Source organism: Larimichthys crocea, chromosome XIX, assembly GCF_000972845.2.
Source record: "Larimichthys crocea isolate SSNF chromosome XIX, L_crocea_2.0, whole genome shotgun sequence".
NCBI lineage: Eukaryota > Metazoa > Chordata > Actinopteri > Sciaenidae > Larimichthys > Larimichthys crocea.
In genome coordinates this window covers 12859352-12873528 of record NC_040029.1, presented here as the reverse complement: position 1 = coordinate 12873528, position 14177 = coordinate 12859352, and the positions used below count along the sequence as shown (strand labels likewise).

Here is a 14177-nt window from a genome sequence, read left to right as displayed (position 1 = left end):
CTCATAATACGTCTTGACATAATTTCACCACAAGGTCTATTTAGTTTACTTCTGGAGCTTTCCATCATATCTGCACTTTTTGTCCATGTTGGCTTAAAGGTTTAAAGTTCATCGACTGAAGACAGAAGATGACAAAATAAACTATAAGAGGGCATATCTATTTTCTGACGAAAAACATGGGATATGATGTATGGCAGCTCTACTCCCCATGGCATCTGTAGATAAAAACGGTTCATCCTAAGGGAACAAAAACCCTTCCCACTTGCAGGTGGTCATACACTATTGTATATTATAATCCCATTGATTATCACTTTAAATGAATGTAATTCCCATTTACTGATCAGAAAGTGAAACCGACATTATTGGCACCACCGACTGAGCTGCAAACACCTAACAGGAAGTTAATGTAAAAGAAGATAAACTTCCTGTTTTAGTGGGCTGGAACAACACCCAGAACCCTCCCACACACATTTATTATTGTGTAATCGTGGAGTCTTATTTCATAACAGTTTAAAGTATGTTACACAATTCATGCAATACATTCAGACCATCTGCTCGGCCGTAGAACAGAGAGCAGCTTGCTGAATATTAATCCTGCATTGATTTTAACTGTACACAGAAATGATAAAGTGATGGAGGGATGAATCATGGTTAAACCTTTGACGCTGATTTTCTTTAAATACTCTTGCACAGCTCAGTTCAGTCGGTTCACGACTGTAAAGTAATAAATAATGTTTTAAAATGAGGAAGAACTTTATGTTTTTTAAAGCTTTTTATGGCCAAACATTCAACACGTAAAAGATAGTTCATGTGAGACAGATAAGTTCATCATCTGGATTTATTTTAAGAAACACAAATACAAGCATACCTGAAGTTTTTACACACACACATACACACACACACACACACACACACACACACACACACACACACACACACACACACACACACACACACTCATTCTCTCACACAGAACTCGAAGTGCGGCGCAGTGGTGTGACTACTTGTCCTTCTCTTTCTGCTCCTTCTCTTTCTTGTCTTTCTCGGCTTTGGCCTCTTCTGCTTCGTGCTTCTTGATCAGCTCCTCCACCTCCTTCAGCTTCAGCACTTTGATGGAGGTCCTTCCGTCCTCACGTGTCAGCGTGGCGATCTCCACTGAAACGACAGAGACAGACGGTAAGGCTGGAAGACACTGCATGACTTATTATGTGCTTTCTGTCCAGATGCGTCAACATTTTAGGAACATGTGAAAACAGAGGAGATGATTGCATAGCTGTCACAGGACCAGCCAGCCTGTGAAAAACAGAATCTTCGTGTGTGTTAACATCCTCATTCACCTACAGTAGTTACATTAATGTCTCTCAGTTGATTGGTTATGTTTTATTGACGCTAACGTAACCCTCACCAGCTAGTCTCTCACCAGCTGCTCATTACACATGAACATGTTCATTATTGGATTTTTGCTGTTTGTCTGACTGTAAATGATCTGTTTGCAGGTGTCTTTGGAACGTTTGACATTTGTTTCTATATGAAATACTTATACTTGGTCAGTATCTGTGTATTTATCCATCTTGATACTCAGATAACACACCTTTCTCTGCAGACAGCTTGCTGACGTCCATGGTTTTATTGAGGACTTTAATGGCGAGAGCGAGGGCTGCAGAAAGAGTCATCTCTCCCTCCTTGAAGTCCTGCTTCAGCATGGAGACCGCTGCCTATGAGTGAGCAAAGAGCACAGGGAGAGAGAAAGTAAAGGTAGCTCTAATGGCACAGAACACCACACCTTCTTGTCGGTGCTGCAGAGTGGGCGTAGGGAGTGTGAGTGTGAAGCCTGCGTTTCTTCCCTCAGTCTATATCTGATCTGTGCTCCTGTCCAGCTCTCAGTGAGGAGCACAACAAGAACACTGTGAGCATCAGGTGTGTGTTTCCTCACTGGAGACACCCAAACTAAAAGAGCATGCACTCAAGGTACCCTAAAGGCCTCGGACAAAGGCAGCTCTGTTACCCACAATGCTCTGTGTGCAGCCCTGTGGAGACCCACTGGAGAAAAAAAAGCCACCATGAATCAGGACTTACACAATTAGCAGCCCCAAGAGTCAGCACTAAGTAGGCCACAGCATGTGAGCGTCTAGTCCTTCTCATGTTTAAACACTCTGCAGTGGCGCCCTCCAGAGTCACAGTGTGAAACAGCAGCTTTTAAAATTCCACACCAACTTGTTTTAAATAAAGGGATCCGAACTTGTGAGAGACTTACAGCGCTGTTGTTCCCGATGCACGTGGCCTTCCAGCCTCCGTAGTTTCCGCTGGGGTCGCTCTGGTACAGCTGGAAGCCGTAGTGTTTATCCCAGCCCATGTAGAGCAGTGACACGCCAAAGGGACGCTTTCCTGTGAGAACAGATAGACACATACACCGGCTTCATAACACTGACTCAGCTCAAGTGTGTGTTGGTGTTAACTCGAAACTTTTGTCTGAGTCTGATGAAAAGTACAGAAATGTCTCCCCTGGTGCTGCTTCATACCTCCAAACTGGGTGTAAGCCTGTTTGATGTCACACAAAGCCGTGACTAGCTGCTCGCAGGGGATTGGCTCCTGGTACTGCAGCAGGTACCTGTAAACAGCAACACACATCATCACACTCATCACACTGGATTGTGTTTGACTGCAGCAGAGTTGAAGAAGGCCACGTTCCTGACCAGAGCTCACCTCTGTGCGATCAGTCTCAGCTCATTGGTCAGCACGTTGGCGTCTGACGTGATTCCTGCCACGCTGCATGCCATGTCTCTGCAAGCAAATGAAGAGAAAACAGAGATGTTTCTTCTTTGTATATCTGATCATCTTTTTAAAACCCATGTGTTAGAATCCATCAGGTGATGACTTGATGAACCAAATGCCGTACAAGAGTAAGGCTGAGGAAGAGGTAACTCACTCATTCAGCTTGTAGATCTTCTCGGAGAAGAACACTTCATCCAGCAGCTTGTGAATGTTCCTCCTCTCAGCAGCCAGCAGCACTCCGTCATTGGCTAAAATTCCCAGGCAGGTTCCAGCGTGGCCGATGGCTTCCATGGCGTACTCGACCTGATACAGGCGCCCTGCGGATCACACACAGTGCTGCCAAGATGAGGACGTATGCACAAAGAACTAAAAGGCAAGAGAGTAAATGAGTAAAAACCTCAATGAGGAAAAGTTAAAAAGACTGTCGTCATTCACTGTCTATGTCGTCTGACCACAGCTATCTCTCTCTCATAGACCCTTTCCAAAGGAAACCTCTTACTGTCACTATTTTGCAGCATAGACTGAGAGACACAGGCGTAGAAGCTGGACATAAGAAACGGATCCAGGACAGGAGAGCATCCTACATGAACTCCTCCTGACGTAAGTGACATTGCAGGCTGACTGTGGAGGAGCTTGACCACTCTGATGGTCAGATTTAGCCACTGCAGCAGCTTCTCCACCACAGGTCACAGCCTGCACTGCCAAAGCAGAAAGACATTATGCCCACTTCAAATAAAACCTGTGATTCAGCCCGAGGGTCTGATTCGATTTGAATCAGACAGAAAAGAAAAGCAGCAGCTCTCAGCACGGTTGACGATGTATTTGTTTGGTTATTTAACATCCTCACGAACAAAGAAATATTAAGTTTAAATTCAAATCAAATCAAATCATTTTTTTTATTTGTATAGCCCAAAGTCACAAAGTACATTTGCCTCTGAGGCTTTACAATCTGTACAGGGAGTGACACCCTCTGTCCTTAGACCCTCGGTTCGAGTGAGGACACTTGCCCACAAAAAACCTTTAACAGGGAAAAAAGGTGGAAGAAACCTCAGGAAGAGCCACAGAGGAGGGATCCCTCTCCCAGGACGGACAGACGTGCAATGGATGTCACATGTACAGAACAAATCAACACAAACATATTAAACTTGTCTCCATCTGTTCCACCTTTACATGTCCCATCAGTGAATAATCCACATGTTCATTCCGTTCACATCAGTCATGCTCTGTAAGAAGCTCAGATCAAGTCTTACCCTCTGGTGAGAAGATGGTTGTTCGTGAATCATAGCGACGAGACTGAGAGGAGAGAGGAGACAGAGGAAGCCGTCACAGAGAGCATCACCGCGAACACGATGAAGACAGACAGCGCTGCACCTTTGAGAGTGTACTCACCATGTCTGCAGTCCAAGTGCGTCCCTGTGGAGGACACACAGACAGACACACAGACAGTCAGTGTGTGTGTTTATAGCTAAGCAGCCAGCCTGCAGGTATAGAGCTGCTTCGTCATGTCTGAGCTAACACTGGCTAACCCCGTCCTAGCTCCCCGCTACAGCCACACTGAGGCTGTACTGAGCACAGATGAGTCAGCTAACAGGCTAACAGGCTAACATTTTACCCAAACTCTCCATGCTTTAATATAAATATAATATAAAATAATATAATAAAACAGTGACGTCAGCACAAACAGAGTTATGAGTTTTATTTAGAAATCATGAAACGCTTACCGCTCAGAGAGCCGTCTGTGAGCGCCTTCTGATGACGTCACCAAGCGTCGCCTTTCTTTTCCTTTTTTACAATATTTTTATAACAGAAAATATATGAACAGATCACATCAGCACACACAAACACAATATGTTGTACAGGAGGGGCACACATTGTAGCTTCCTTGTTTTTAGAATGATATTATGCTATTATGATTTTGAGTATTAAGCTTTTTGATGAGTCAGAAAAAAAGCATGGAGAAATACACTGTATGTCACAAAGTCAAGGCAAAATAAATGACACATCTGTCAAAAATATATATTCAATCAAAAAACAGGTTTACTTGTCTAGCCTTATTTAGAATGAGATATTTAAGGCAGTCCAGTTATTTCAGGAGGAAACTACATTCGACATCTTATATGTATCACAGTTATTATTGTTCTTATATGTATCACAGTTATTATTGTTCTTATATGTATCACAGTTATTATTGCTGTTATATGTATCACAGTTATTATTGTTATTATATGTATCACAGTTATTATTGCTGTTATATGTATCACAGTTATTATTGTTCTTATATGTATCACAGTTATTATTGCTGTTATATGTATCACAGTTATTATTGTTCTTATATGTATCACAGTTATTATTGTTGTTTAGTGGAGAGAGAGATCTGACCAACAACAGTAACAGCAGGATGCAGTGACAGTAAAGTCAGTTCACATACTGCATTATTAGTAGTAGTATTATTAGTAAACTAACTAAATGTCCAGTTAAAGTAAGATGTAATAAATACATGGCTGTCAGGCAGTGATGGCCTAAGTGTGGAGATGTTTCTCTGCGGGAAGACAGGGGAATCAAAGATAACACAGATAAACTGAGGTGTTTAAATTTAAAACCTCACATGACTCTTGGTTTTCAGAGGTTTCTCCTTGTTGTATTTAGGTTTAGCAAAAAACCTAACCCTAAACTGTGTGTTTGTGTAATTAATCATTCTGACCACCAGGGGGACTCCTTGCATTGAATGTGCAGTAAAGATGATATTTAGGGTAGGCCTGTAGGGTACTGCTGTAGCCTCTGACCTCTGACCTCTGTGATCAGGTGGTAGAGATGGTGTGTGTGTGTGTGTGTGTGTGTGTGTGTGTGTGTGTGTCTGTGTGTGGTCACTTTTCAGTCAGACAGCATGTTCAGTCTCAGATTTTTCCTCCTGCTGTCATTTAGCTAATTTGTATTCAACGTCACACACACACACACAGTCATCTCTGCTGACAGCAAATACTTGTTAGGATCATGATGAGAGTGAGGCAGTGATTGTACAGTAGTCAAACGGACAGACAGCACTGCAGCGCTGTAGAGCTCACCTCTTTGTTTCTTGTTTGAGGTTTTCCTCTTGCCACTGCCTGGCAGCTTACCTTGAGATTATCAGAAATAATCACATCCTCGCATTGTTCTCCGAGGATTGGCGCAGGAAAGTAGAGAGCTGCAGCTGCAACGCCGCAATAAACAAGCCATAACACCACAATGTTTATTCAGAAATGAGGAGTACGATAGAGTGTGTTTTGATTTGTTTTGTTGGCCACAGTGTCCCCCGTGGAGCTTACTCACAGATCCTTCTGTATCTGCCCAAAGACAGAGTTTAGACTGTAGATCCTTCACAATATTTATCTTTGATACAGGTCTCACGTTGTTCACACTGTAGACTGTAATTTTTAACATTTGATCTGAACCCAAAACATCTATTCTACCACTTCTAAGGAAATAGCAAATAGCCACACTGTTTTGACATAGAGGCTCATGGCTGAGTGATGGATGTGAACAACCTCCTCTGGTGTCTCTAATTGTTTGGTATCACTAAAGGTGCTTGTGTTGGTGTAATAATTATTTACCTGCCAGTGCTGGGGGCCAGCTTCAGAGGGATTTTTTATTACCCCGTATAAAACTTAACACAGTGGCAAAAAGGCACCTAGCACCCAGGTGAAATATGGGAGGCCAGGGTGGCCAGCTACCAGTCACGATGTGGAGGATGGCACGGAGCCACAGATAAACCAAACATTTACACAGACACGTTGTTGTGCGGTCGAACTGTCCGTGAAACATTGTGTTCACATTTAGCTACTAGACTTATACAAAGTGTACCTCTTTAGTTCCATCCATCCTCTGTGGTCAAAGTACCCAAACAATTAATGCAACAAGTCATTCTTTACAATGTCATTGTGTAATACAGGAACTCCCAAATGGGACGTGACCTCCTGGGTAGGCACAAAGAGGGTGACACTGAAGCATTCTTTCATAAATGTACATTTTTATGAATACTTATTTCTTCTATTAATCTCCATATGTCAATAACTCATTTTATTTTTGTCTCTTTTGTTTTTCTTTTGTTCTGTCTTGGCACAAAGCAGTCAAGAGGACTCTGGCTAGCTTAAAGACCGTCTAAAGGCAATTCTGTGATTTCTATCAAAACACAATTGAAAGTACATTGAAAATAGTTACTGAAAACATGTGAAAAGACTTTGAACGATATATTACTGAAATGTGGAGTTAGAGGTTCAAACAGTTTTTCACCAGTTTTCAGTCCAGGATTTTGTGTGCGGTCCTTAAAGGGTGGCTCGATGACACGCTGAGGCCACCCTGAGCAGAGAGACAGAGATGAATTCATCTCGCTCAGAGTGTTTCAAAGTTAGTCATGTCATTTTCTGAACTCACCTGACACGTTTCAGTCACTTCAAAATGGCTGCTTGACTGCTTCCTCGAGTAGGCGTGGCTTAAGCACATTCAGAGGACACGCCCCCACAGTCCTGGAGCTGAGAATTCATTTTTACCTGATTTTGACACATCATTTCATAAACTTGTCGATATTTTGAATCATTCAAATTTGGTTGGGTGGAGTTTGGTCTGACAAACTCAGACTTTACACTGACTTTAAAACACTGCTAGCTAAACACCTAACACACTGAGTACCAGCCTTTTTAGCTATCTATCAAGCTGAAGCCAACTTTCAGCATAAAACGACAGCATAATGCTAATAATCTATATCACATACTGTATAAACTCTTGTCACAGTAGCTAAAGCATTTCAGCCAGTAAGCTGACAATGTAATGTTGGCTAGCTAAGGGTTCTTAGTTGATGGATGCCATATGTTTCCATCTTCATTATTTTGATGCAATTTCCCAGTTTGGGATTAATAAAGTATTTCTAATGTAATGTAATCTAAATAAAATGACTATCAAGATACAGATTAACCAGATTTGTACATAAACTGATGGCAATCTCATCAGTCAGATCCAAAAACTAAAGAAGTCTTTGCCCTGTGTTTTTGCAGTTTTGTGTCCTTCTTCTGTGCAAAATAATTTATCATTTGTACAACAGTAGCTACGAGAATGAAAAGAAACAGAGAGTTCTTGTTCTTGATAAAAGTATTTCAATAAATTTTAGCTGGGATCCTTTTTTTGGGATCCGACATTACAAAAAAATAATTAGCAATGTAAAAGGTGTGTAGGTGTATGTGTGTGTGTGTGTGTGTGTGTGTGTGTGTATGTTTTGGGGTGTGGTAAACGTAAATGAAATGTTGTTTGCGTGCCTGAATCATGAATTATGTATGACTGAAGTATTTTCTTTCTTTCTCTGGTGCTGCAGATAAGTGCTTTACATGATGGCCAGCTTTATCCACTTGGTATTTGAATCCAGGAAAGTATCAGTGTGTTATTTCCCACATTACCAAGGAAATATCACGCAAAGCCTGTTCCCAGTAAATCCACTTTTTTATATTGGTTCTATTTTTATTCACAGTTTCATGAGTCACAAAGTCTGCCCAGCGTCATCATCATCAGACATAATTAAAAAGCCATGACACAAAGCTAAATTAGCAGTGAATGTTGAAACAGTGGGATGTCCAAGGGATCATGAATGGAAGCTGAGACAGGTATTAGACGGTGTGTCATCTCATGTGGGCGTGGGATATTCTGATGTGAGGATATTGTTGTTGCTGCACAGATGTCTTTATATTTATAACATTGATGACAAAGACAGTAAGAGCTCTTTCAGGGTTGATGTCTCCATATTTTCCAAACAGGACATTTTGATATATTTGAATTTATAACATGTTATTCCTGTCATTTTCCAGATGATTGAGACTTGTTGGTTAAGTTTGACATTTTGGGTCTCCATACAATATGGCTGAAAAAACAAAACATTAAAAGAAAAAAGAGTTTGACATTTTGGAAAATACACTTATTCTTTTAATTGCCAAGAGTTAAGGAGCCTGCCCTCTCATGTCTGCCTGTTCAATATGAAGTTATACCACTAGTAGCCAGTTAAGCGGTTGCTAGCAGTAGCTTCCATACAACAGAGTGGAGTCATGTGATTATCTAAGGTTCTGCAGTAAAGTGAATAACCACATTTCCATTGCACATGGGCTCTTCTTTTACAGTAAAAATGACACTTGCTGAAATACCAAGAGGCCCCTTTGTTGCTGGTTCTCTGTTTTTGAGGATTTTTTTTCATCCCATCTCAGTTTTCTGTCTGACAGAAGAATCCTGTCGGCCTCCTGGCTATGCTCCCCACTATTTCAACCTTTCCAGTCTATTGTCTCCATCAGCCCACCCTCTGCCCTCAGCTACACTCTCCTGTTATTTTATGTGAAGCCTCTGTCATTTTGGACACTGACACTGGCCTGAATGTGCGCGCCGAGGGCCCCTCGACGCGGAGTTGGATTCCAACTTTCAGGGTTGGAGGGAGGATTTCCTTTTCAAAATGTCTGGCTGGTAAATATGTCACCGGGCTGGAAACCGATCTCGTGAAAAACAGGTGGGATGTTTTCAAACCCCGCCACAGGAGTGTGTGCGATCTGTTTCTTCCCTCACACACACTTGAAGGCAGAGAGTGTCAATCCCCTGCCAGCAGAGGTATTGTCTGTCAGGAGTAAGCAGCCCCGGAGCAGTTTATCTGAGATCTGCTGTTAAATCTTCTCTAATTAGATTCACTGAAGATTCGCTGTGTGTTATTTCGATGCACCTCAGAAAGAGTTAGGTTTCACTCATCACCCCCCTCGATGATAACAAAAAATTAAACAACATTGACCTTTCAACTGACAAATCCGTTTTGACAAGCAGGAGTGTTGAGTTAGGGGAATACTGAGTCACAGGGAGCTTGTTGTCAACACGACTCAAAGAGGAAAGAACCTGTTACTCATTCTTATAATGAAGTCACAGAAAGACTCCATCGTTTGTACAACACAAATGAATCAGCACCAGTCACTTCTCGTACACACACATATACATTGCATTGTACACTGTATTAAGTGTACTGCACAAGCATACAGATGTTATATACATTACTTGACAGTAGTCATTAAAGAAAACACTGTCTGCAGCTCACAGTTACCTGTTATAACATTCTGTCTGCTATCTGGCATCTTCTCTGGTTTTTTTTTGGTAAGTCTGCCAATCCTAAACCACTAACACTCAGTTTGTGTAGATGCCCATGGCTGCCAAATATCACACTCACTTATCTGCATTCATATCATAACTCTGCTGGTACTCGATCAGTGTATCAGTAAAAGTTTTATCCATGTAGCCTGCAGCCGTTCTTATTCAGAATCACAATGCTAACATATCACCAAAACTTCATCTTGAAGGGGTTACCATTATATAGTGACATCTCATTTTGAACTAAAAGCCTCATGGTCAAACTAGAGGAAAAATCTCTTTCATCCTCTGGGGACCATGAATATCAATTGTGCCAATTCATGAAGGAAACATGAAAAACTTCAGACACTCACAAAAGTCATCAGAATTCACCCTGCAGGGATCATGAATACTGGTGACAAATTGAGCAATCCATCTAATAGTTGATGAGAATTTTCACTGAATATCAAACAGGATACATGAAACAACTTTGACTTGGCCCTCTGGGGACCAAGAATGATTGTACAAACGTCCATGACAGTCCATCTAATAGATCCCCAGAGCCACGCTACTATTGTGGCCCACCTCAATGAATAAAACTTCTCTTAAACTTCCATCTGCAAAAACAACACAGGGAGTGTTGAGATGAGAAATAGTAAACCATCCTGGCATCACATGAGAATGTTTGTACAGAATGACGTCTCTTGGCAACACGTCTCTGACAGCACTGGCAATTAAATTAACAATACGGTCATGTCGTGCAGGATATAATTACAACATGCGACATCTTCACGCAACGTACAAAGAAAAGCAAAAGAAAAGAATTAATCATAACACTGTGTTTGTGTTTGAAGGAGTGCAGGAGAGAGAAAAGACACTGTACATCCTGATAAAGAGCTTCATCATCTCACAGGTTCTCTGTGTTTGTTCAGCATGTCAACCCAGTCTTTATTTCACTAACCAGAACACTGTATAGATCCTATTAGAAAACATCAGCGACCATTAGTGGATAAATAAAGTGAAATATGAGAAATGAAAATGAAAACCTTTCTGGAGCCTCAGGTTTGATGTTAATGCTGTTATATAATACATAAAAACAAGTAGTGTGTTGTGTATGCAGTGTTTCTGTGTGTACTGGGTTAAATGTCCATTATGTCACTTATAAACCTCAGAAATACTCTTAAATTATATTAATATTTAACAGATTTGACCTGTTGGTTCATGCATGCATCTATGCATACACATAGTGTGTGTGTGTGTGTTGAGGAGGAGGGGGCTTATCCACACTTTTGGCCACACCCTCCTGTCAATCAGAAGTGACACCGTCTGCTATCAAAGCCTTTCACGTTTACATAAACGGAATTTTGGATTGTTCACATGAAAACAATCACACACACACACACACACACGCGCGGGGATGATCTCCTCCCATCATCCCACCCACCCATAACACTGCTATATAGCTCCCACCCTACGGCTCCTCTGCGTGGACGCGCAGAAGCGAGTGCACGCGCGGTATGAGTGTCCGCGGCGGTTGTAGACGAGAAGAAAACGGAGAGAGAGAGAGAGAGAGAGAGAGAGAGAGAGAGGAGCCGTGAGAGGAGAGAGGAGCTGAGAGAGGAGCCAGGACTAAAATCACAAGCTCTCAGGACTGCGACAGACAGATCGGAGGAGAGGGAGAGGGACGCACGCAGAAAGTGGATCATATCTGCGGCACATTTGGAGCTTTGAGCGGCGGGGATACGTGGTGCGGGCTGTTACGCACGACAGCGTTTCCCTGCGGTAAAAGCAGCAGAGTTTTTTGGACAGGAGGCGCACGGCTTTGACGGCTCTTCCTCGTCTGAGAAGAGGGGTTTAGAGCGGGGAGGTGTACGGAGCAACGGACTACAGGCACACTGGAGGAGGTAAGCCCCCTTTACACCTCCTTTAAGTCCACATATTCACATTTCGCTGCCAGTAAACGGACGCGGAGCTCGGACTGGGCAATGTCAGACCTCCGTCTCGCTGGCTCTCTCGCTGTCTGTCAGTTGAAACATCAGCTGCAGCCTCCTGCTCCACATTCAGACCACGTAACGTGTATTTTATGAAAGAAACGATCTGATCTCCAGCAGCCCTCTGCGCACCGAGGGTCCAGAACTCCCAGCCACCCCCCTCCTCCCCTCCTCACCTCACCCCCTTCATCGCCACAGTCACCGCCGCCGCCTCGGATAAATGTACCGCTGTTTTCTTACATAATGCGTAAATGTGCATGTGTCACAGATGTTGCCTGGCGTGTGCAGGACGCCACATCTGGGCTGCAGTTGTGTTTGTGTGTGTGTGTGTGTGTGTGTGTGTGTGTGTGTGTGTGTGTGTGTGTGTGTGTGTGTGTGTGTGTGTGGAGGCTGACACAGTGCAGCAGTAAACGTGACGCACTGGTTTAAATGAGCTCGGTCCATCCTGAGCGGAGCTGCTCGGGTTCATTGTCGCAGAGGAAGGTCGGAGCTGTGAGTGTGTGTTGTGTCGGTGCTGCGGGGCTTTGTTTCGACATGGTTGTTGTGGAGCTGTGACGGACGGTTGTGACATTTTTTTTGTCGTCATGTGTGAGGCGTTAGGGCTGCTGACATCATCACGGTGCTTCTGCCTGATGGGGCATGGCTGAATCTTTTTACAGCTGGACACAAGCTGGATGTTGGTCTGCTTCACACTGACAGTGCTGCTGCGGATGGAGGATGGTGTGTGTGTGATCTGATCTCCTGTTCTTCAGACAAACAGATCGGCCATAGAGGAGACTGAAGCTCCTTGAATGCTCCTTGAATTGCATGAATGCAGCTTTGAATTGTCAAGGTTAGAGCTGGAATGATGGAAATGATGATCAATTAGTGGATGGAGAGAAGATTTAAAGAAAAAATGCCAAAAGAATCTCAAGATTCAGCTTCTTATGTGTAAACATCTGCAGGTTTGCTTCATCTTGTGTCATATTTAACTGAATATCTTCTGGTTTTGGTTTGAAGATGCCACCTGCACATAAAATTAATTAAAATGAATCAGGTATTTGAGAAATTAACAGACTGATAATGACGATAATGTTAGTTTCATCTCTTGTGGAGATTTAGATGAGCTGTAGTCTGCCCATGAAGAGGTGCCAGCTTTAATTAGGACATCTGAAGTGGAGTTACCTGTGTGGGCTTCAAATCAGGAAACCACCATGTTCCAAATTGCTTTAAATAATACAGTGTTTTTAATAATATAGTGAATGTGGAGGACGTGATGGCACAGTTACACAACATAAATGGTGTAAAGTGGTTCAGGTGGATTCACCTATTTGGTCACAGTCACTCAGTTTAGAGCTAAAAAGCAGCAACAGACAAAGTGGGCTTGTTGTCAAGGCTTCAGTTGGAGCTGAAATGAGGTCGGCTGACGTGTTAAAACAGGCCTCCATGGCTTTGACCAGACCAGCAGTGCCCTCAAGGGTCTCTGTCCACAAGTCCAACAGCTTCAGGAGGTGAGCCACCACCCTCCTCCTCCTTTTTTCTCCCCCGGCTCTGAAGTGCTTGTGTTGAGCGACAGCAGTGAAGAGCCGTGCACCGGCCTGTGGCAGCATTCATGAAATGCCACAGGGAAGCAGATCAAACCATTACAGGTGCATTATTTTGAAATGCCAGGACAGACGAGAGCTTCTCACCTCCTGTAGGAGATCTGCAGTCAATTCGTCTGACTCCTCCGGCTGCCGGTTCAGTCAGTGGAGAATTCCCTTTTTGCCTTGTCAACTTTGCTGACATTAACATTTCATTCAGGTTATTATGTAAGTGGTAAAGCCGTCGAGAGCACGAATGAAAACATTGCTTTGACAGCTCCAGCTGCCTGGCCAATGTACTGAACGCAGCTAGAATGCAACGCAGAACTGCCTCGTTTTTAACTGTGTGACGGGTGAAGACGTCATGGCAGGAAAAGAGCAGCCACAGTGACTTTTTCTACCCAGTCACAGTCAATATGAACATCTCACATACAAGGAAATAGAAAAATCATTCATTTTAATAATTCATATAGAGTGACAGCCTCTAATCCCTTTTCTCAAGCAGCTTGAAAACACTACAGACACTAGAGAGATGGTATTTTCTTTAGCATTAACACTGCTGCATCTACTGTTGTCTTTAAACGTCATGGGTGTCCCTCTGAACCACATGGGGTCTGTTTCTCCATCAGTGTTAATGAACTCTACCTCATGTCTGGCAGGAGGAGAAACGATGGATGGATGGTGGGGAAGATGTTTCAGTCGAACGCTGATAATCATGTTGTATCTCAAATCTCTAGAGACGTTT

General features: G+C 42.9%; 2 protein-coding genes across 16 annotated transcripts in view; one reads left to right on the top strand and one right to left on the bottom strand.

Moving 5' to 3' along the window:
• Nucleotides 1–893: 893 nt before the first annotated feature.
• Nucleotides 894–4560, bottom strand: psma4 (proteasome 20S subunit alpha 4). The gene is made up of 9 exons (XM_010744097.3): nt 4494–4560; nt 4162–4185; nt 4023–4065; nt 2927–3089; nt 2704–2781; nt 2520–2608; nt 2255–2385; nt 1592–1715; nt 894–1155 (listed from the first exon to the last, which is right to left on the bottom strand). The coding sequence occupies exons 2-9, from the start codon at nt 4162–4164 to the stop codon at nt 1001–1003; spliced, it is 786 nt and encodes a 261-aa protein (XP_010742399.1). The 5' UTR covers nt 4165–4185; nt 4494–4560; the 3' UTR covers nt 894–1000.
• A 6794-nt stretch (nt 4561–11354) lies between these two features.
• The window catches only part of LOC104929550 (unconventional myosin-IXa-like), a 135000-nt gene continuing 132177 nt past the window's right edge, over nt 11355–14177 (top strand). For all 15 annotated transcript variants that reach the window (XM_027291535.1, XM_027291533.1, XM_027291527.1 and 12 more), the window contains exon 1: nt 11355–11783. The gene's annotated coding sequence lies outside the window, so the exon portion shown is untranslated. The remainder of the gene's footprint in view (nt 11784–14177) is intronic.

Bases quoted from the DNA above. Each gene is read 5' to 3' on its own strand.
- psma4 (XM_010744097.3), bottom strand. The intron at 3,090-4,022 runs GTAAGACTTGAT...TGTGATCCGCAG, and splicing joins AACCATCTTCTCACCAGAGG to GGCGCCTGTATCAGGTCGAG. The intron at 2,386-2,519 runs GTATGAAGCAGC...CTGTTCTCACAG, and splicing joins GGCTTACACCCAGTTTGGAG to GAAAGCGTCCCTTTGGCGTG.